This window comes from Lithobates pipiens, unplaced genomic scaffold (genome assembly GCF_037356315.1).
Source record: "Lithobates pipiens isolate NorthernLeopardFrog02 unplaced genomic scaffold, aLitPip1_a1.2 Scaffold_19, whole genome shotgun sequence".
Classification (NCBI taxonomy): Eukaryota; Metazoa; Chordata; class Amphibia; order Anura; family Ranidae; genus Lithobates; species Lithobates pipiens.
In genome coordinates this window covers 36993846-37017158 of record NW_027507764.1, presented here as the reverse complement: position 1 = coordinate 37017158, position 23313 = coordinate 36993846, and the positions used below count along the sequence as shown (strand labels likewise).

At 46.8% G+C, this 23313-nt stretch overlaps 1 protein-coding gene across 2 annotated transcripts in view; it reads left to right on the top strand.

The window, feature by feature from the left end:
• VIPR1 (vasoactive intestinal peptide receptor 1) overlaps positions 1-23313 on the top strand; it is a 440205-nt gene that overhangs the window by 232303 nt on the left and 184589 nt on the right. For both annotated transcript variants that reach the window (XM_077490661.1, XM_077490660.1), the window contains exon 3: positions 3966-4079. In XM_077490661.1, coding sequence (XP_077346787.1) covers positions 3966-4079 — 114 coding nt within the window. The remainder of the gene's footprint in view (positions 1-3965; positions 4080-23313) is intronic.

Sequence of the window (23313 nt, the reverse complement as noted above, 5' to 3'; positions counted from 1 at the left end):
TCACACATTTATTAATTTGAGTCCAATGTTCTTTGTAATTCAGTGTAACACTTTGGTTATGTTTTATTTTTGTTTGTTTTTTATTTTTCTTGTTTTTGCACTATACCTTTTTTATGTTACTCTTTTTGGTTAAGATTTGTTGAGCCGTGTTACCAGACGTGTGGAATTCTGTTGACTGTACACCTTGTACGCAGAAACCGCTGTACAATGATTGTGTCTGTACATTATGCTCTTATAAAAATTATAAAAAAATACATTTTAAAAATGAGATTTTCCTAGATGGACATACAGCAACTGAGGAGGATAGACAACAAGAGCCCCCTGCATCCCAACAACTGTATAGGATAGATGGCAATAGCTGCCTGGTGTCCTAGCAACTGAGGGTGCTCTGTAGCAATAACTACTGCCTTCCTAGCAACGAAGCATGCTAGATGGCAACAGCCACCTGCATCCGAGCAACGAAGCATGCTAGGCGGCAACAGCCACCTGCATCCTAGCAATGAAGCATGCTAGACAGCAACAGCTACCTGCATCCTAGCAATGAAGCATGCCAGACAACAACAGCTACCTGCATCCTAGCAATGAAGCATGCTAGACAGCAACAGCCACCTGCATCCTAGCAACAAAGGATTCTAGATGGCAATAGCCACCTGCATCCTAGCAACGAAGCATGCTAGACAGCAACAGCTACCTGCATCCTAGCAATGAAGCATGCCAGACAACAACAGCTACCTGCATCCTAGCAATGAAGCATGCTAGACAGCAACAGCCACCTGCATCCTAGCAACAAAGGATTCTAGATGGCAATAGCCACCTGCATCCTAGCAACGAAGCATGCTAAATGGCAATAGCCACCTGTATCCTAGCAACAGAGCATGCTAGATGGCAATAGCCACCTGCATCCTAGCAACGAAGCATGCTAGATGGCAATAGACACCTGCATCCTAGCAACGAAGCATGCTAAATGGCAATAGCCACCTGTATCCTAGCAACAGAGCATGCTAGATGGCAATAGCCACCTGCATCCTAGCAACGAAGCATGCTAGATGGCAATAGACACCTGCATCCTAGCAACGAAGCATGCTAGATGGCAATAGCCACCTGCATCCTAGCAACGAAGCATGCTAGACGGCAATAGCCACCTGCATCCTAGCAACGGCAATAGCCACCTGCATCCTAGCAACAAAGCATGCTAGATGGCAATAGCCACCTGTGTTCTGGCAATGGAATGTGCTCAATGGCAATGGCCTCCTGCGTGATAGCATATAAGAATGCTAGCTGCGTCCTAGAAATCTAGCCCCAGTAACTGAAAACACTAGGCTGCAATAACCAACTGCGTCCTTGCAATTAAGGGAGTGTGGGAGTAAGCTTCAACAGCCGCCTGGTGTTCTGGAAACAGAGGATGCTAGACAGCAATAGCTGCCTGCGTCCTAGCAACAAAGAATGACAGCCTGCAATAGCTGCCTGTGTCCTAGCAACCAATAGGCAGCATTAATGCACAATGCTAAAAAAAACACTGCTCAAACATTTTATGTATAGAACGTAAAGAGAATCAGAATGCCAGCTTCTACCAGCAAGATCCCAAGTACTAGTTGCTGTATTTTTATAGACATGGCATTATAATTCATTTATTGCAAAAACTAAGCATGTAAGGTCAGGGCTGGTGCAAGGATTTTTGACACCCTAGGCGAAACCTCATTTTGCTGCCCCCTTGGCCCCACCCCTGACTCAACCTCCTTTTCCCTGCTCATGTAAACCCCGACTTTTTAATGAAGCACCCATCAAATGCAGCCTCACCAGCGCCCATCAAATTCAGCCTCACCAGTGCCCATCAATGAATGTTTGCTTGCTTCTATTCATTCAGGAGTCGGGACACAGACACAGTCCTCAGCGCCTCTGACACTATGTGTGAACGGAGCGGTGGCTGCCTGCTGATGCTAAGACTTAGTTGCTTGCTGCAGAGAGAAGAGAGTAGGAACACCAGTGGCTTGGTTCCCTAGGCAGCAGGGCACCCTAGGCAGCTGCCTAGTTTGCCTAATGGTAGCACCGGCCCTGTGTAAGGGTGGGTGACCTACTGTAATGTTACAAGAGTTTTGCATGTCCTTCTTCAGGTGGAGATATACCTCTGTTATACATTGTTTGCACTGTACGGTGAAAAGTATGTACAAAGATACCAAAAATGTTGCTGAAGCACGACAGCCTCATCAAGCTTGACAATAGACCACAGGATGTGGTCAGATGCTTGTCTCACCTGTAAGCTGTGGAAAGCAAGTGCTTATTTGTTGAAGTAAGAGCTACACAGGGATATACATACAGTAGTTCCCTGACCATTGATTTGTACAGGCTGAGCGAACGCAGCTTCACGATCCACCTGTTACTCCTGGTAGCTCTTGCAGCCACCCCCAGTCCCTGCTGGACTGTGCTTTTACCTTTCACCTTTACACAAAAATCGTAAAAGGTGAACCACCCCCCCCCCGGTCTTCAATATGCGTCTCTCTGGGGGTGCCGAGCTTTAAGCACTCATGCAGCTGGTCCAGGGAATTCAAAATTCCCCACTCTTCTCCCTTTCTCTGTGCAGCTCTTCCAGCACAGACCAGATGGATTCTGATTGGTCAGCACCGTCACACGGTGAAACGCTCTGCTCCGTCCTGGAAGCCCTGCACAGAGAATAGGGAGAAGAGTGAGGATTTAAAATCTCAGGACCGGCTGCGAGGGTGCTGAGAGCTCAGCAAAACCGGAGGTAAGTACAGCGGGGTCTGAGGGGTGAAGGTGAGCTAACACTTCAATGCTTCAGCCACTTTATAAAATATGTGGCCTTACTATGAGTTATTGGAAAATAAAAAAATTAAAATAAATAACAAACATCTGTATATTTAGAATAGAAAAACACATGTGTGAGCTACTGGTGCTGCACACCCCAAAACATTTTGTACAATGGAAAAATTCCCCAATGGGAGGTTTTTAGCAGCCAATAATTTGTTCAAAAGTCTTTAATTCAAATTCTTTATTATATCAAAAAGCAATTTGACAGTTACATGGAAGTTGTAAAAAAGTGAGCTCTGACATTCACATGAAAATGACAAAACCATCAATCAAGATGGAACTACATATTGTGTGAATCTTAATAAAGTTTAATTTTACTGCAAAAATTGGTCTTCCACATATAACCCCTAAGCGTTTCGACCCTTGTAATTGTGGTCTTCTTCAGGGGGGGTATTCCATGCAAAAAAAAAAAGGAAATATTTTACATTTAAATAATCATTTAATTTGTTTGTCCATATATCTAATCACACAAGGAGATGTGAAATTCCAATAGCTATAATTTAAGTTACTTCGAATTTTACTGATTTTCTTTCTTTTTTTTTCAGATTTTCGCATTTTCAGATTTCTGAATTTTCAAATTCCGAATATCAGAAATTTTGTATTTCAGGAATTCAAAAATTCTAAATTCAGATATTTGAAAATCCGAATTTGCGAATGTCCAAAATAAACAAAAAAAACTAAAACTAACAATTTTTTTGTTAGTGCACATGTCTAGTGCCTCCTCATCAGTGTCACCTTTCGGTGCCACCTATCAGTGCAGCCTCATCATCGCACATCAGTGAAGGAGAAAACGTTCCTGTTAGCAAAATTTTCAAACAAATTCTAAAAGTTTTTTTTTGGGGGGGGGGGGGGGGGGGTTCAAAATGTTTGGTTCCTGTAGCAAAAAAATAAAAATACCACTAAAAGAAAGCTCTATTTGTGTGAAAAAAAAAACAGTGTTTGTCATTCAAAGTGCGACAGCGCTGAAAGCTGAAAATTGGCCTGGGCAGGAAGGGGGTGAAAGTGCCCTGTGGGCAAGTGGTTAAATAAACCCAATGCAGGGGGCCCGTCTGAATGCCACCTAGTACTGACGTGGGTTATGTGAAGTGCAGTCTTGCAGTGATCGGTCCACTTTAATTTTACCTCTTTTTTTTGTTTTTCAGTGTGTAAGAGAACTTGGGATAACATTACGTGTTGGCCAACGGCATCGGTCGGAGAGGTCGTCGTGTTGCAATGTCCAGGATACTTCAGCATGTTCTCTACCGCTGCCGTGAATGGTGAGTCAATTCCTATGGTCATTTATTGATGTGCTGTCTGCACAATGGCTTGGTTGGCCGAAAAAAAGGTATTCTAATTGAACAGGGAATGGCGGCTGCACACGTTTTTTGTTTTTTTTTGTCCCCCCAGGGTGGGTCAGAAAGGGCATTGCCTCTAAAGTCTGAAAAATAGAGTCATTGGTGGTAAAAGTGAAACCAGAATCAGAAGGATCCTTGTGCGAAGTCAAAGATTTATCAAGAATGGTGCAGGTCGAGATATGCAGCTAAACTACAACTTAACCATGCATGCGAATGTGCTGTGGGGTGTAGGATTATACTAAAAAGTACACAGGTCCAAAGATATCTGTGGCAGCTCCTCAATAAGACTGAAGTTATCTCTGCAATATATAAAGGAAAAAGCAGAGGGCGCCAACTAAGTGTAGTATATAGGACTCTCTGCCTCCACCCCATATACTGCACCTAAATAGCGCCCTCTGCTTTTTCCTTCTCATGCTAAGTGCCCGTTTAGGGCCCGTTTAGATCTATTTTTTTTTTCTTTTTTTGCTCATTAGGGAGGTGCGTTGACATGCTATAGTGACACAAATTTGATACCTGTTGCCAGTGTATAAAAACATATGGCAGCATTTTGTTGCACTGCCTTTGACTTTTATGGGCCTCCCAATGCACCATAATGTAGAAAGAAATGGACAATATGGGGTAGATTTACTAAAATCAGGCAGATGAGATGATCTGTGCAGAACTTTACAGTACAGTTTTAGTAAATCCCCCCCGGCAACCGATCGTAGTTACAACAGGCTCACTGTGACCCAAACTGATCCAGATAGTGTAAAATGGCTTTAGCTCTGCTCTCCACCTGCTGGAGAGGTCTTACATTGGTGGTCAGAGGAGCAGGTTCTCCTTACATTGGTGGACAGAGGAGCAGGTTCTCCTTACATTGGTGGTCAGAGGAGCAGGTCCTCCTTACATTGGTGGTCAGAGGAGCGGGTCCTCCTTACATTGGTGGTCAGAGGAGCAGGTTCTCCTTACATTGGTGGTCAGAGGAGCAGGTTCTCCTTACATTGATGGTCAGAGGAGCGGGTCCGCCTTACATTGGTGGCCAGAGGAGCAGGTTCTCCTTATATTGATGGTCAGAGGAGCAGGTTCTCCTTACATTGATGGTCAGAGGAGCAGGTCCTCCTTACATTGGTGGCCAGAGGAGCAGGTTCTCCTTATATTGATGGTCAGAGTAGCAGGTCCTCCTTACATTGGTGGACAGAGGAGCAGGTTCTCCTTACATTGGTGGTCAGAGGAGCGGGTCCTCCTTACATTGGTGGTCAGAGGAGCGGGTCCTCCTTACATTGGTGGCCAGAGGAGCAGGTTCTCCTTACATTGATGGTCAGAGGAGCGGGTCCGCCTTACATTGGTGGCCAGAGGAGCAGGTTCTCCTTATATTGATGGTCAGAGGAGCAGGTTCTCCTTACATTGATGGTCAGAGGAGCAGGTCCTCCTTACATTGGTGGTCAGAGGAGCAGGTCCTCCTTACATTGGTGGTCAGAGGAGCAGGTCCTCCTTACATTGGTGGACAGAGGAGCAGGTTCTCCTTACATTGGTGGTCAGAGGAGCAGGTCCTCCTTACATTGGTGGTCAGAGGAGCGGGTCCTCCTTACATTGGTGGTCAGAGGAGCGGGTCCTCCTTACATTGGTGGTCAGAGGAGTGGACTCTCCTTACATTGGTGGTCAGAGGAGCAGGCTCTCCTTACATTGGTGGTCAGAGGAGCAGGTCCTCCTTACATTGGTGGACAGAGGAGCAGGTTCTCCTTACTTTGGTGGACAGAGGAGCAGGTTCTCCTTACATTGGTGGTCAGAGGAGCAGGTCCTCCTTACATCGGTGGTCAGAGGAGCAGGTTCTCCTTACATCGGTGGTCAGAGAAGCAGATTCTCCTTACATTGATGGACAGAGGAGCAGGTTCTCCTTACATCGGTGGTCAGAGAAGCAGATTCTCCCTACATCGGTGGTCAGAGGAGCAGGTTCTCCTTACATTGGTGGTCAGAGAAGCAGATTCTCCTTACATCGGTGGTCAGAGAAGCAGATTCTCCTTACATCGGTGGTCAGAGAAGCAGATTCTCCTTACATCGGTGGTCAGAGGAGCAGGTTCGCCTTACACTGGTGGTCAGAGGAGCCGGATCATCCTTACATTGCTGGTCCATGGCGAAAGGTCTCCTTACATTGGTTGTCAGTGGAGCAGGATCCTCCTATGTTGGTGATCAGTGCAGATGGGCCCCATTGAGGGGCAGTGGGGAAAATGCCCCCCTGCAATGAGGGTATTAGGAATAATTACCCCCGCATTTGCAGTCACTGGGAAGAATGACTGCAAATGTAAGGGCTTCTACAGAAATTGTTCACTGGTTAAGGAGCCATTAGCTATTTTTAGAGCAGTGATTCTCAACTCCTGTCCTCATGGCCCACTGAGGACAGGGTTCCAAGGAACCTTGGTTGAGCAAGGCTGGCCTGGTTATATCATAGATGGTAATAATAGGGTACATAACACAACACCACCACAGAAACAAATGTGGTTTCCAAATATGACAAACATGGAACATCAGTATTCATAAAATAATTAGTTCTTCAAACTCCCAGTTATATCTAGACATGGGCGCCGTCAAAAAATGAGTTTAGTCTCGTTCCGTTTCGATCCGTACGAAAAAAAAATGGTATTTCGTAATTCGTGTACGAAATTCAATTTGGATTCGTATGAAATACGAATTTTCGTTAGATTCTTAAATTTTTGGTTAAAATAACGAAAGTTCGTTATGATGAATTTATCATTATGAGGGGCTCCCACCATCCCTGTGCTGTGCTGACTTCCTGGGGTTTTAACTTTTAGGTTTGTTAACTTTTCGTAACAATTACGAATTTTCGTTATGAATTTGGATCCGAAATTCGTAAATTAAATTTTGTATTTCGTATGGAATTCGTATGCATAAAAATTTGTATTTTCAGATTCGTACGAATTTTCGCTTCGTATGAAACGAATCGCACATGTCTAGTTATATCCAGGATATTAAGTTAGATCCAAATAACCGCAAAGGTTTCTATGCTCCAGGGTTTCCTCTCATAGTGCATGTGTGCAAATTTGGTATCATGTACACCAATGAGTTAAGTATCATTCTAAGTAGGTCAGTGAGGCCACAAAGTTGAACATACATAAATCTGATAACTACGTATAATTGCCTCAGCATAGTAGCAAAGTCCATGAAATGATGGTAAACAAGGTCTGGTCATTTGTCTTATAATGAGGCCAATTATGCTCATAGTGGTGCAAAAAAACTATTTCCGATAGAGTGGAATATTCCAGTAGGTGAGAGCGTGAAGAGAGTAATGATAGACCCACCAACGTAAACATATACGCGTGGCTGTATATCTGATTGGGCCTATGAAGCAATGGTAAACGGCTCAGAATACAAATAATGGATTCAACTCACAAAGACCATGACGGGATTGTCCTGAAAGTTTCTGCAAGGTAGAGTTTGATAGAAGCTCACAGCCTCATATGCAACACCAGTAGGGAGTCCATCAGGACGGTTGGATATTACGAGGATCTCCGCCCATTTGTGTACATGCAGTTTTGCTAAGGGGAATGTCCTGGTTGCAGCTGCGGAAATGGGGAATGTCCAATGTAGGGATCTAATTTAGTAGAGAGTCAAATGTTGGGATCTAGTAGAGAGTCCATCAGGATGGTTGGATATTACGAGCATCCCCGCCCATTTGTGTACATGCAGTTTTGGTAAGGGGAATGGGGAATGTCCAATGTTGGGATCTAATTTAGTAGAAAGTCCAATGTTGGGATCTAGTAGAGAGTCCATCGGGACAGTTGGATATTACGAGCATCCCCGCCCATTTGTGTACATGCAGTTTTGGTAAGGGGAATGGGGAATGTCCAATGTTGGGATCTAATTTAGTAGAGAGTCAAATGTTGGTATCTAGTAGAGTCCATCAGGACGGTTGGATATTATGAGCATCCCTGCCCATTTGTGTACATGCAGTTTTGGTAAGGGGAATGGGGAATGTCCAATGTTGGGATCTAATTTAGTAGAGAGTCCAATGTTGGGATCTAGTAGAGAGTCCATCAGGACGGTTGGATATTATGAGCATCCCCGCCCATTTGTATAGATGCAGTTTTGGTAAGGGGAATGTCCTGGTTGCAGCTGCGGGAAGGGGAATGTCCTGGTTGCAGCTGCGGAAATGGGGAATGTCCAATGTTGGGATCTAATTTACCCTCTGATGTCAGAGATGGGGCATTATTCCTAACACTGACACCAATGATGGGGATCTAATTTTCCCTCTGATGCCAAAGATGGGGCACTATTCTTAACACTGACACCAATGATGGGGATCTAATTTTCCCTCTGACGTCAGAGATGGGGCATTATGCCTAACACTGACACCAATGATGGGATCTAATTTTCCCACTGACGCCAGAGATGGAACGCTATTCCTCCCAATGACACCAATGATGGGGATCTAATTTTCCCTCTGACATCAGAGATGAGGCATTATGCCTAACACTGACACCAATGATAAGATCTAATTTTCCCTCTGAAGTCAGAGATGGGGCATTATTCCTCCCAATGACACCAATGTGCCAGGAACCATAAAACAGACAGAGACAGAAGTACAATCAAATCACACTTGTTTATTAATAAAAATAAAAAGGTAAATAGAAAAAAGCATAGTCAAGCATAGCCAGAGTCCAGTAGCCAGATCGGGTAGTCAGCCAGTCCAAAGTTCATAAACCAGTTCGGGTAATCAGCCAGTCCAGACGTCAGGGATCCAAGGAGAGCAACTGCAAGCAGGATAAGAAGCCAGGAGGGATGTCAGCAAGCCAGTCTTGAAAAAAACAGCAGGAGATGGTTCCTTGTGATGTGACCAACGTGAAGGCAAAGGAAAGAGTGAGTTGGAAGGCTTTAAATAGGCAGGTCAGACGAGCATGATCAGGAACAGCTGGTAACTGTGGAAAGAGAAGAGAGCTGGCAATTAGCCGACAGCTGAACGGCCAGCCCAGAGGAGGAAGGGCTAAGCCAGCCCTGACACAATGATAGGGATCTAATTTTCCCTCTGACGTCAGAGATGGGGCATTATGCCTAACACTGACACCAACGATGGGGATCTAATTTTCCCTCTGACGTCAGAGATGGGGCACTTTTCTTCCCACTGACATCAATGATGTAATTCATTTCTCCAACTAAGCCCATAGCATTGGCATTGTTTATTCACACCAATGCCAGGGCGTTTTCCACTCTAAAGTCCGGCCCCCCCCTAAAGTTTGAAGGGTAGTAAACTGGCCCTTTGTTTTGGAGTTTGGAGACCCCTCCACTAGACTAATACACCTTACCTATTATAATGCACCACCAGCCACAACTCCTCACCTCATTTCAACCAAAAAAATATGAGATTTATTCCCAAAGAGGAAGATCTAAGAGGCCCCGACCATCAAGGGGTCACATTTGTTACAACCTCCTTTTCCGAGCCTGTACACTGAAAATCAGAGCCGTATTGATTTTGGACATCCTTATCTAAAACAAAGAGACGGCCTTTTAGCTTCTCTCCGGAGATCATCATCAATAGCGCACATTAAGTCATTTGCTTTGAAAGAATAACCTGCTCCTCGACAAAAGGTTTTCCATCCCGCTGTCACAAGACGCCGTGCTCTGCGCTGACCTTTGTTTGTGGAAAATTCTCTGTTTGTGGCCTTTTTCAGTTCAGCTCCCTTCTTAGCAAGAGATCTTTCCATTTACATCCATTTACAGACTCGTCACAACGCAAAAACCTGTTTTTTCTTCGGTTTGTTTTTTGTTCTTCACTAATGGAGAGGAGTAAAGACAAGTGGCATGTGGCACAGAGGTTATGTGGTCTGGTTCAGTGAGAGGCTGAATATTTTACTGAAGAAAAAAAAAGAAGTGGAAAAAGAACGACATTTAGTAAACCATATGCACAGTCCAGTGCTTTTTTTTTTTTTTGGGGGGGGGGAGTTTCTTTTTAATGAAAAAAATTTGCATATACACACAAAATAAAATACATAGGCCCAAATACAAAATTCCAAAAAAGGACAAGCTGCAGTTATAACAAGCAAAACTAATTAAAAATCAAAACAAAAAAGTAACTTTTAGTGGTTTATATAGCAAGTGTAGTCCAGTGCGTTTTAAATCTGCATATAAAAGAAATAATCTGCGCCAACTGGATGAATACGTGAAAAGTTAAATAAGTGAGCTGTCTAAAGGTCTTTACTAAAGGACCAGTAGTCTATGTGAAATCTAAAGTGTAACCGCGCTATATGTGACCATATAAATGCTCAAAATACAATTCAACAATTTGTGTCTACACAAATAAATAAAATTACAAACTCAGAAATTCATCACTATTAGTGCATAAAATAAATAGATCTCTAAATATACATATATGCAGTACTTCCCCCCCCCCCCCCCAGAGAATAGGTGCAGGAACTCACCTTTTCAGAGTCATCCTTTGTCTCTACCCCCTACCCACCTCAGAGAACTGTTCCTTGGTTCCACCCCCTACCCACCTCAGAGAACTGTTCCTTGGTTCCACCCCCTACCCACCTCTGAGAACTGCTCCTTGGTTCCACCCCCTACCCACCTCCAAGCACCATTCCTTGGTTCCACCCCCTACCCACCTCTGAGAACCGTTCCTTGGTTCCACCCCCTACCCACCTCTGAGAACTGTTCCTTGGTTCCACCCCCTACCCACCTCCAAGCACTGTTCCTTGGTTCCACCCCCTACCCACCTCTGAGAACTGTTTCTTGGTTCCACCCCCTACCCACCTCTGAGCACCATTCCTTGGTTCCACCCCCTACCCACCTCCAAGCACTGTTCCTTGGTTCCACCCCCTACCCATCTCTGAGCACCGTTCCTTGGTTCCACCCCCTACCCACCTCTGAGCACTGTTCCTTGGTTCCACCCCCTACCCACCTCCCAGCACTGTTCCTTGGTTCCACCCCCTACCCACCTTTTGAGCACTGTCCCTTGGTTCCACCCCCTACCCACCTTTTGAGCACTGTCCCTTGGTTTCACACCCTACCTACCTCCGAGTACTGTTCATTGGTTCCACCCCCTACCCACCTCTGAGCACCATTCCTTGGTTCCACCCCCTACCCACCTCCAAGCACTGTTCCTTGGTTCCACCCCCTACCCATCTCCGAGCACTGTTCCTTGGTTCCACCCCTACCCACCTCTGAGCACTGTTCCTTGGTTCCACCCCCTACCCACCTCCCAGCACTGTTCCTTGGTTCCACCCCCTACCCACCTTTTGAGCACTGTCCCTTGGTTTCACACCCTACCTACCTCCGAGTACTGTTCCTTGGTTCCACCCCCTACCCACCTCTGAGAACAGCTCCTTGGTTCCACCCCCTACCCACCTCTGAACACCATTCCTTGGTTCCACCCCCTACCCACCTCTGAGAACTGTTCTTTGGTTCCACCCCCTACATATCTCCGAGCACTGTTCCTTGGTTCCACCCCCTACCCACCTCTGAGCACTGTTCCTTGGTTCCACCCCCTACCCACCTCCCAGCACTGTTCCTTGGTTCCACCCCCTACCCACCTTTTGAGCACTGTCCCTTGGTTTCACACCCTACCTACCTCCGAGTACTGTTCCTTGGTTCCACCCCCTACCCACCTCCGAGCACTGTTCCTTGGTTCCACCCCCTACCCACCTCCGAGCACTGTTCCTTGGTTCCACCCCCTACCCACCTCTGAGAACTGTTCCTTGGTTCCACCCCCTACCCACCTCTGAGCACCATTCCTTGGTTCCACCCCCTACCCACCTCCAAGCACTGTTCCTTGGTTCCACCCCCTACCCACCTCCCAGCACTGTTCCTTGGTTCCACCCCCTACCCACCTTTTGAGCACTATCCCTTGGTTTCACACCCTACCTACCTCCGAGTACTGTTCCTTGGTTCCACCCCCTACCCACCTCCGAGCACTGTTCCTTGGTTCCACCCCCTACCCACCTCCGAGCACTGTTCCTTGGTTCCACCCCCTACCCACCTCTGAGAACTGTTCCTTGGTTCCACCCCCTACCCACCTCTGAGCACCATTCCTTGGTTCCACCCCCTACCCACCTCCAAGCACTGTTCTTTGGTTCCACACCCTACCCATCTCCGAGCACTGTTCCTTGGTTCCACCCCCTACCCACCTCCCAGCACTGTTCCTTGGTTCCACCCCCTACCCACCTCCCAGCACTGTTCCTTGGTTCCACCCCCTACCCACCTATTGAGCACTGTCCCTTGGTTTCACACCCTACCTACCTCCGAGTACTGTTCCTTGGTTCCACCCCCTACCCACCTCTGAGCACCATTCCTTGGTTCCACCCCCTACCCACCTCAGAGAACTGTTCCTTGGTTCCACCCCCTACCCACCTCTGAGAACTGCTCCTTGGTTCCACCCCCTACCCACCTCCGAGCACCATTCCTTGGTTCCACCCCCTACCCACCTCTGAGAACTGTTCCTTGGTTCCACCCCCTACCCACCTCTGAGAACTGTTCCTTGGTTCCACCCCCTACCCACCTCCGAGCACTGTTCCTTGGTTCCACCCCCTACCCACCTCCGAGCACTGTTCCTTGGTTCCGCCCCCTACCCACCTCTGAGAACTGTTCCTTGGTTCCACCCCCTACCCACCTCTGAGCACCATTCCTTGGTTCCACCCCCTACCCACCTCCAAGCACTGTTACTTGGTTCCACCCCCTACCCATCTCCGAGCACTGTTCCTTGGTTCCACCCCCTACCCACCTCTGAGCACTGTTCCTTGGTTCCACCCCCTACCCACCTCCCAGCACTGTTCCTTGGTTCCACTCCCTACCCACCTTTTGAGCACTGTCCCTTGGTTTCACACCCTACCTACCTCCGAGTACTGTTCCTTGGTTCCACCCCCTACCCACCTCTGAGCACCATTCCTTGGTTCCACCCCCTACCCACCTCCGAGCACTGTTCCTTGGTTCCACCCCCTACCCACCTCCGAGCACTGTTCCTTGGTTCCACCCCCTACCCACCTCCAAGCACTGTTCCTTGGTTCCACACCCTACCCACCTCCGAGCACTGTTCCTTGGTTCCACACCCTACCCACCTCTGAGCACCGTTCCTTGGTTCCACCTCCGAGCACTGTTCCTTGGCTTTCCCCTACCCACCTCTGAGCACTGTTCCTTGGCTCCCCCCTACCCACCTCCGAGTACTGTTGCTTGGTTCCACCCCCTACCCACCTCTGAGCACTGTTCCTTGGTTTCACCCCCTACCCACCTCCTAGCACTGTTCCTTGGTTCCACACCCTACCCACCTCTGAGCACCGTTCCTTGGTTCCACCTCCGAGCACTGTTCCTTGGCTTCCCCCTACCCACCTCTGAGCACTGTTCCTTGGCTCCCCCCTACCCACCTTCGAGTACTGTTGCTTGGTTCCACCCCCTACCCACCTCCGAGTACTGTTCCTTGGTTTCACCCCCTACCCACCTCCGAGCACTATTCCTTGGTTTCACCCCCTACATACCTCCAAGCACTGTTCCTTGGTTCCACCCCCTACCCAGCTCCAAGCACTGTTCCTTGGTTCCACCCCCTACCCACCTCAGAGCACTGTTCCTTGGTTCCACCCCCTACCCACCTCTGAGCACTGTTCCTTGGTTCCACACCCTAGACATTATGTGGAGACATTAGGTGTCCCAGAGGTACCTGAAGACGTAGGGGATGAAGGCAGAGCAGTGGGTGCTGTGGAGGATGCAAAGGCAGCTGAGATGCAATGGAATCTGTGGGTGAAGCGGAAGTGCCGCGAGCTGGGTGCAGCAGAGACTGCAGGTGCAGTGCAAGTGCAGCAGAGACTGTGAAAGTAGCACAGGAGCTGTAGAGGCTGAGACTGTGAGTGCAGCTGAGGACCTGTGAGAGTTGTGGGTGCAGTGGGAATGCAATGAAGCCTGTAAGTAACCAGTGGGAGCTGCGTGTGCAGTGAAGACTGTAGGCGACTAACGGGAGCTGCGGGTACAGTGGGGATGAAATGAAGACTGTAGGTGACCAGCAGGAGCTGCGGGTGCAGTGGGAATGCAATGAAGCCTGTAAGTGACCAGTGGCAGCTGCGTGTGCAGTGGGGATGCAGTGAAGACTGTAGGCGACGAATGGGAGCTGCGGGTGCAGTGGGGATGAAATGAAGACTGTAGGTGACCAGCATGAGCTGTGGGTGCAGTGGGGATGCAATGAAGCCTGTAAGTGACCAGCGGGAGCTGCAGGTGCAGTGGGGATGCAGTGAAGACTGTAGGTGACCAGCAGATGCTACGGGGATGCAATGAAGACTGTAGATGACCAACGGAAGCAGTGAAGATGCACGGAAGACTTTGGGTGTTCCTGAGGACCAGTGGGGCTGTGACCATAGCAGAGATTCATTGGAGACTATAGATCATGTGTGCTCAACCTGTGGCCCTCCAGTTGTTGTGGATCTACAAGTCCCATTAAGGCATTGCAAGGCTGAGAGTTACAAGCATAACTCCCACAGGCTGAAGCTTGATGGGTCTTGTAGTTCTGCAACCGCTGGATGGCCACAGGTTGAGCACCCATATGCTGTAGGTGTTGCATAGGTTCGACAGGTACTGAGACCGTGGATGCAACTGAGGACCAGTGGGAGCTGCGGGTGCAGTTGAGACTGTAGGCATGGCAGGGCTGCAAAGAAGACTGTGAGTGTAGTAGGACTGTGAGTGCAGAAGAGATGCTCCCAGTCTGGGTTCTGCTGTAAGGGACTGCAGAGGGGCTGATAACACATCAAATTCTGGTACATACACTGCTTGAGTTAAAAAAAAAAAAAAAAAAATTGTGGACGCTGCTGGGTACAGCAGAGATCACCGGTGCAGTGGAAGTGCGGCAGAGACTGTGAAAGAATTGGAGGAGCTGCGAGAGCTGTGGGTATGCAATGAAGACTGGTAGGTGTTGCAGAGGTTCAATGGAGACAGAGACAATAAGTGGAGCTGAAGACATTCTGGAGCAGCGGGTGCAGTGGAGATGCAATGAAGACAGTAGACGTTACAGATGTCCAATAGGGACAGAGACGATGAGTGCAGCTGGGGACCTGTGGTTGCAGTGGAGGTGCAGGGCAGACTCTAGGTTTGCCTGAGGACCAGTGGAGATGCAGTGGAGATAGTAGGTGTCCCAGAGGTACCTGCAGATGTAGGGGCTGAAGGCAGAGCAGTGGGTGCTGCAGAGGATGATAAAGCAGCTGAGATGCAGGGACTGCAGGAGGCTGAGAACACATCAAATACTACTTGTATTAAAAAAAATAAAAAAAATAATAATAATAAAAAAATACAAAATGTGTATTAATGCATACAGAGCCACACTAATTTGCGCCATTCATATCTGTCTGCAATGCAATTTTTAAGTAAACTTAAGGGGAGGAAAATGGTTATTCAATACCCAATTGCCTTTGAAAAATGAAAAGGTGTGTATGTGTGCGGTTTTTGTGTACTTTGATCGCAGAAAAAAAAAAAAGAAATAAAATTGACCTACTTTACACACAGAACTCCCAGATTGCTTTGCTAACTTTAGTTTGGCAAAGTCACAGAAGGGAAAAAAAAAGAAAGAAAAGCCGCAGTTGTAAGCATGTTTGTAAATGTAATGTGTTCTTAGCGGGGAGGCGGAGGCATCGCGTACGATATATCAAACGCTTGAGCTTAAACGACACTGACAGCGCAAATAGTACGAATGTGGAAATGTCTAAACTAAGGACGGCGAGCGAGCACGGCATCAAAACAAAGACCTTTACGCTTGGGACCGGATTCTAAAATTGTAAAAAAGTACATGTTTTTTTTTTTTTTTTTTTTTAAGGGAACATCAACAATTTTTTTTTCTTTTTTTCCAAAGCAGCTTAACTATTTTTTTTTTTTACATTTTGTTTTATAATTTATTTTAATTTCCTTAATTACATTTTTTAAATAAATTGTACTTACCAGTATTAGTTAATTAACATAAATCAAGTGATGGGCACTGATAGGTGGCATTGATGGGCACTGGTGAGGCGGCGTTGGTGTGCCCTGATGATCGGTTCCTACGAACTGATCGGGTTCGTAGGAGAGGCAGAACGCCCTTCTCCCAGCGAGGAAGAGGGAGATCTTGTGTTCCTGCTAATTATGAACACCAACGTCTCTCTTCCTCCAATCAGTCCATTCCCCCCCCCCCCCCCCACACAGTTAGAAATCACTCCCTAGGACAGTGATGGCGAACCCATGGCACGCGTGCCGCTGCCGGCACGCCGAGCCCTCTCTGTGGACACGCCATGAAAGGAGAGCCATTAAATGAGAAAAGCACACAGTGAAAGCATAATCGTCCGCACCGCAAACTACATCTCCCAGAGTTCTGTAGGCGAGTGGGCGTGACAAAGAATAAGTGCCCAGGGGTGACGTGCGCACGCTAATCCAATCATAGAGGCTGTCTCATCCACACCGCACCCACCATCAAACAAATCAGCGCTGACGCGCTGGGCGTGACTGGGAGAACATGCGGCTGGGATCAGAGGAGACTTGTGGGCGGGAATGAGCTGCCGGAGAGACTGGAGAAAGGCAAGATCAATGTGGAGTGGATCCATTATTTCCCTGCATCTAAACATTTCTAAAGTAAGCCTTTCACTGTTAAAGTTTATTGCTTGTTTAACGGTATGTAACAATCTACAAAAAACTAATACAAACCAACTCACGACAATGCTGACATTGTGCTCTGTACAGTTACAGATTTTACTCAATTTTGCAAAATAAAGGTGTTAATTCGGTGAGTGCATGTGTCAGGTAGGTGAGTGCATGTGTCAGGTAGGTGAGTGCATGTGTCAGGTAGGTGAATGTATGTGTCGGGTAGGTGAGTGTAATGGTCAGGCAGGTGAGTTCAATGTGTCAGGTAGGTGAGTGCATGTGTCAGGTAGGTGAGTGCATGTGTCAGGTAGGTGAATGTATGTGTCGGGTAGGTGAGTGTAATGGTCAGGCAGGTGAGTGCAATGGGTCAGGTAGGTGAGTGCATGTGTCAGGTAGGTGAGTGCATGTGTCAGGGAGGTGAGTGCATGTGTCAGGTAGGTGAGTGTAATGGTCAGGGAGGTGAGTGTAATGGTCAGGCAGGTGAGTGCAATGGGCCAGGTAGGTGAGTGCATGTGTCAGGGAGGTGAGTGCATGTGTTAGGCAGGTGAGTGTAATGGTCAGGCAGGTGAGTGCAATGGGTCAGGTAGGTGAGTGCATGTGTCAGGGAGGTGAGTGCATGTGTTAGGGAGGTGAGTGTAATGGTCAGGCAGGTGAGTGCAATGGGTCAGGTAGGTGAGTGCATGTGTCAGGTAGGTGAGTGCATGTGTCAGGGAGGTGAGTGTAATGGTCAGGCAGGTGAGTGCAATGGGTCAGGTAGGTGAGTGCATGTGTCAGGGAGGTGAGTGTAATGGTCAGGTAGGTGAGTGCATTATGAGCACAACGCATTGCTGATCCCTGCATTCTGAGCAAATCTGCTAGAATTGTAGGTTTTTGGTCCCTTAGGATTTATTCAGAGGGATGATCAGTCCCATCCTCTGTACAGAGCCGCTGGCAGGTTTAATTCTGTGTTGGCACTTTGAAAGAAATAAGTTGGTTTTGCATTGCGGTTTGGGCACTCGGGCTCAAAAAGGTTCGCCATCACTGCCCTAGGAGAACATTTAACACTTCCCTGCCAGTGTCATTAGTACAGTGACAGTGCAGATTTTTTTTTAGCACTGTATTGGTGCCACCGGTCCCCAAAAAGTGTCACTTGCGTGTCAGATTCGTCCGCCGCAATCTCGCAGTCCCGCTAAAAATCGCTGATTGACGCCATTACTAGTAAAAACTATTTAAAAAATAAATAAAACTTCCATAAATATATCTCATAGTTTGTAGACGCTAAACCTTTTGCGCAAACCAATCAATATACGCTGTTTGGGATTTTTTTTTTTTTACCAAAAATATGTAGCAGAATACATATTGGCCTAAACTGATAAAGAAATTGGATTTTTTTTTTTTTTTACATTTTTTTTATTGGATATGTTTTAGAGCAGAAAGTAAAAAAATATTGGTTCTTTTTTTCAAAATAGTGGTCTTTTTTTTTTTTTTTAAAGTTTGTAACGCAAAAGATAAAAACCACAGAGGTGCTAAAATACCACCAAAAGAAAGTTATATTTGTTGGGGGAAAAAAAAGGACATATGTTTTATTTGGGTGCAGCGTCGCGTGAATGTGCAATTGTGAGTTTAAAAAAAATGGCCTGGTCATGAAGGGTAAAACCTTCCGGGGCTGAACTGGTTAAAGTAGATGAATTTTTGATTTTCCTTTAAAAGCGTTACTAAACTGTATATGCAGTAAAGCATGCCCATGTGTGGAACCTAAGGGGTCAATCCTCCACATTGTGTAAAAAGGCTGTTTGATCCCGTCTTCTCTGATCCTCCCTTTTTCCCATTGTCCCCAGTCCATCTCCTGATAAGACAGAGCCTTTGGCGTCACTATGCATATGCTCAGTTTTTTTTTTTTTTTTTAATCTTGGGAGGGTGCATGTGATCAGCACAGGGCCAATCGGCGCTGTCCGGACGGAGGGTCAGGGGTCCTGTAGCCTCACAGGATAGTCAGAGGAGACTGAAAACTCACCCTGTAAGCTTTAACCAAACACTGATAGAGGTCACAAGACTGCTATATACTGCTGATGAGAAAAGGTATTTATTTTTTACAATTTTTTTTTGTTTTTACTAAAATAATTGGATTTCCATGTTCCGTGTACTGTGGGAGACGGAGATATAGTGACTGCAGGCTCCTGGGTTTAGTAACACTTTAATTTGAAACATCTTTAGGGCTTGCCATAAATGTATTATTCTGGTGTCGACTCTTAAAAAAAATTCTCAACCGTTTTTATTGAGAATCCATTTGGCCCGTTAACGCCAAAAGTGACAAAGTGACACTAATCCCTTTTCATGAGAGCTCCCGGAATTTATGTTGTCGGAAAATACTTTGCGGTGAACAGCGAGTGCCGGGCCTGGTTGTAAACGCTGCGTACATATAATTCGCCGGAGATCTTTTTTTTTTTTTTTTTTTTTTTTTAGAGGTCAGAGGAGGAAAAAACGCACATAGGCTCCAAGTGGCTGTAAATTTTGAGCGCCGTTTGTTTCTTGGCCTCTCCGGAGCGCTGTGACTCGGCGCGCTCCTCTGCCAAGCCGTTATCATCTTCCTCTTAATGTGCTGTTATGGAATTCTGGTTATGGCCTGTAAGTGAAAAGCTTTGAACTCCCCGGGGGCCTATCTGTAACAGCTTGCTGGCAGATAATAATTTCACATACCATTGCCGTGTCTGGGCGTCCATCAATAGGGTAAAAAAAAAAAACTCAACTGCGGGGAGGGCGCACCTCTCCGAAACTGTGTGTGCTGAATCTTTTTCAGGAATGCCACGTACAATCCAGGTTCTTCACCCCTGAAACTCAAAAGGTTCCCGAATCCCATGTGACTGTACAGTCAGAAATACCCGGGCATTCATCTGTCCGAGAGGGCACTACAAAACCAAGGGCTTTGCCACATACCAGGCTTGGCTGTGGACACTAAGGGGGTCTATAAAAGTCTGTTGTATTGGCATTCAAGCAAAAGCCGCAAATAATACCCTCTACGAACCTGTTTAATATGTGAAAATTTTTATTTTCTGTTATTTAAACCGTCATCTGTAATGTTCTCTAATACCCCAAGAAAATTAAATCTCAAAAGAGAAATAGCCTAGGGACAATCAACCAGAAGAGAAAACAGCCTAAAACAAAGTCTAGGACAAAATGCAAATGAAAAATGTTATTTTCTGTTATTTAAACCGTCATCTGTAATGTTCCCTAATACCCCAAGAAAATTAAATCTCAAAAGAAAAATAGCCTAGGGACAATCAACCAGAAGAGAAAATAGTTTAAAACGATAGCCTAACAACATTCGACAAAAATAGCCAGAACAGTACAATAACATTCAACCAGAAGAGAAAATAGCCTAAAACAAAGTCAAGGACAAAATGCAACCAAAAACAGCCTAAAGCCCCATACACACTATCAGATTTTCTGCAGTTTTTTTTTCCTTCAGATTTACCAAAACCATATAATATGGGGTCAAACCTTAGGAGTTTCAATTTGTATGTAATCAGGCAGGCCCTTCCACTACATGGTTTTGGTAAATCTGAAGGTAAAAAATCAACAGAAAATCTGATAGTGTGTATGGGGCTTTAGAATGTTCAAAGATGACCTAAGGACATTCAACCAGAAGGGAAAAGAGCCTAAAACAATAGCCTACCAGCACTCAACAAATATAGCTTAAAACAGCCCGAGAGCGTTCAAACAGAAGGGAAAACAGCCTAAAACAAATGTCCAGGACAAAACAATACCAACAATAGCCTAAGAATGTTTAGAGATGGCCTAAGAACATTCAACCAAAAGAGAAATTAACCTAAAACAATAGCCTAATAGCATTTATCAAGAATAGCTTAAAATAGCCTGAGAACATTCAACCAGAAGTGAAAACAGTCTAAAACAAATGTCCAGGACAAAATGCAACCAAAAATAGCCTAAGAATGTTTAGAGATGGCCTAAGAACATTCAACCAAAAGGGAAATTAACCTAAAACAATAGCCTAATAGCATTTATCAAGAATAGCTTAAAACAGCCTGAGAACATTCAACCAGAAGAGAAAACAGCCTAAAACAAATGTCCAGGAAAAAATGCAAACAGAAATAGACTAAAACAGTGACCTAAGAATGTTTTTCAAGGAGTCTGAGATGGAGAATTTCATCCAGAGGAGCCATAGGGCCTTACATTTTTGAAAGGTGTCATTATCCATAGCCAGCATTTCGTCCATGCGCTCCTTCCCCAAGTCCATGGACCACCGGCTGGTCTATGGTGGGAGTTGATCATGTAATGAGGCGTATAGTAGTTTATAGTAGTAGTGTAGAAGTGTCTGGGAGTTTCCGAGAGAGAGAGCACCCTGGCCAATAGGGCCGCCTTGTGGTAGAGTTCAAAATCCGGTAGGCGTGTCCCACCATGAAGTTTGGGGTAGGTAAGCAAGGTATGGCGAATGCGGGAGAGTGCACCCACAATATTAGAAGGGTTAACGGGACGGGTGCAGTGAGTGGTGTAAAATTACCCTTCAGTGGGATCGGGAAAATTCATTGCAATGATTTGCAAGTAGTGAGGAGCGTAAATCTGTTAAATCTTTTGAATACGGTATATATCAGAAAAATGAAATGCTAAATCTTCTCTGACATTCTGGAATAAATCATTTTTAGTCCCGCAAAGCGTTTGGGCGTGAATTGATTGAATTTTCTCTAAACCGTACACGAGTGTGACATTTTAGCGAAGCCTGCCTGCACAGCGCCGGTGATTAAATAAACGATTTGTCTTGGTCTTGTTCTCGAGGGATTTAGGAGTTTTTGTTTTTCCTCCCAAATATTCTATCTAAATAGTGAAATGCGGCCAAAATCAAACAAACATAGAAATAAAATGCGGAAATTGGCCCTCGGTCTGTTTTACAAGGCAAAGTGAGAGTGTCGTAAAATCCCGAGTGTTACTGCCAGGAGAATGAGGCGTGCCGATCACATGGCTCAGCGGATTGGATGGAGAGACTTTCATGTCAAAGAGAACATGTTAAGTGTTCCAGAAAGCACAATATACTGACCCATATGGATAGAGCAACGTGTTACACCTACCACCTACCTACCTATCACCTACCTACTACCTACCTACCATCTACCTTCTATGTGGGGGGAGCCTCTCCTTACCATGTCTGATATCCCTGGAGCCGGGGATGGGATGAGTCCAGGGGTCACAGGGCAGGATACAGATTTGGGCTCCACAATGACAGACCTCGCTGTGTGCGTTCATTATTACAAGTCACAGCCAGGCAGACAGATGGGCGAGGATTTGGATTGTTATCGATTCACACTGAGAAAGTTCTGTCCCTGAAAGAATGCCAAATATCACTGCAAAGGATCTGTTCTATTGTCATTGAAATGCCATCATCTATCTATCTATCTATCTATCTATCTATCTATCTATCTATCTATCTATCCAGAGGCGTAGCTTGAAGCTTGTGGGCCCAATGCAAAAGTTGACCTGGGCCTCCCACCACTTCCACCGTGCGTGCAGATACACACACCGCACGCCAAGATACTCAAAGTGGCTTAAGAGTTTAGCGTTCCCAGAGTTCCTCCTTACATTAGAGGACAGGGATCACCACTGGAGGATCAGAGGACAGGGATCACCGCCGGAGGATCAGAGGCCAGGGATCACCGCCGGAGGATCAGAGGCCAGGGATCACCGCCGGAGGATCAGAGGCCAGGGATCACCGCCGGAGGATCAGAGGCCAGGGATCACCGCCGGAGGATCAGAGGCCAGGGATCACCGCCGGAGGATCAGAGGCCAGGGATCACCGCCGGAGGATCAGAGGCCAGGGATCACCGCCGGAGGATCAGAGGCCAGGGATCACCGCCGGAGGATCAGAGGCCAGGGATCACCGTCGGAGGATCAGAGGCCAGGGATCACCGTCGGAGGATCAGAGGCCAGGGATCACCGTCGGAGGATCAGAGGCCAGGGATCACCGTCGGAGGATCAGAGGCCAGGGATCACCGTCGGAGGATCAGAGGCCAGGGATCACCGTCGGAGGATCAGAGGCCAGGGATCACCGTCGGAGGATCAGAGGCCAGGGATCACCGTCGGAGGATCAGAGGCCAGGGATCACCGTCGGAGGATCAGAGGCCAGGGATCACCGCCGGAGGGTCAGAGGCCAGGGATCACCGCCGGAGGGTCAGAGGCCAGGGATCACCGCTGGAGGATCACACAGTCTATCAGCCTTCACAGGGTGTATCTGGCTTTTATGTTGCCCTTCTGACCTGTGAAATTCTCTGGTCAGAATGGCAGTGTAGTTGCAGTAGGCAGATACACCCTGTGCAGATCATGGCTGACTGGCTGTGTAAAGGAATGTGATTTCAGCCCTGCAGAGGAGGGACAGTATGGAGTGCTGTAATGGGAAAGGAGCTCAGCAGCAGGCATAGCATGTAGGGTGGAGGGGGTGGTCAGGAGGCTTTGAGGGGGGGAAACTTAGATCTGGGGGGGGGCAAAGCCACGTGACATGAAATCTGGAGCTTGCAGACCCTCGGGGGCTCCTCAGGAGGTGTTTGGCTACAGGACGGCACTCTCCTCCTCTTGCCTCGCTGAAGCTGAAGACCAATACAGGCAAACACTG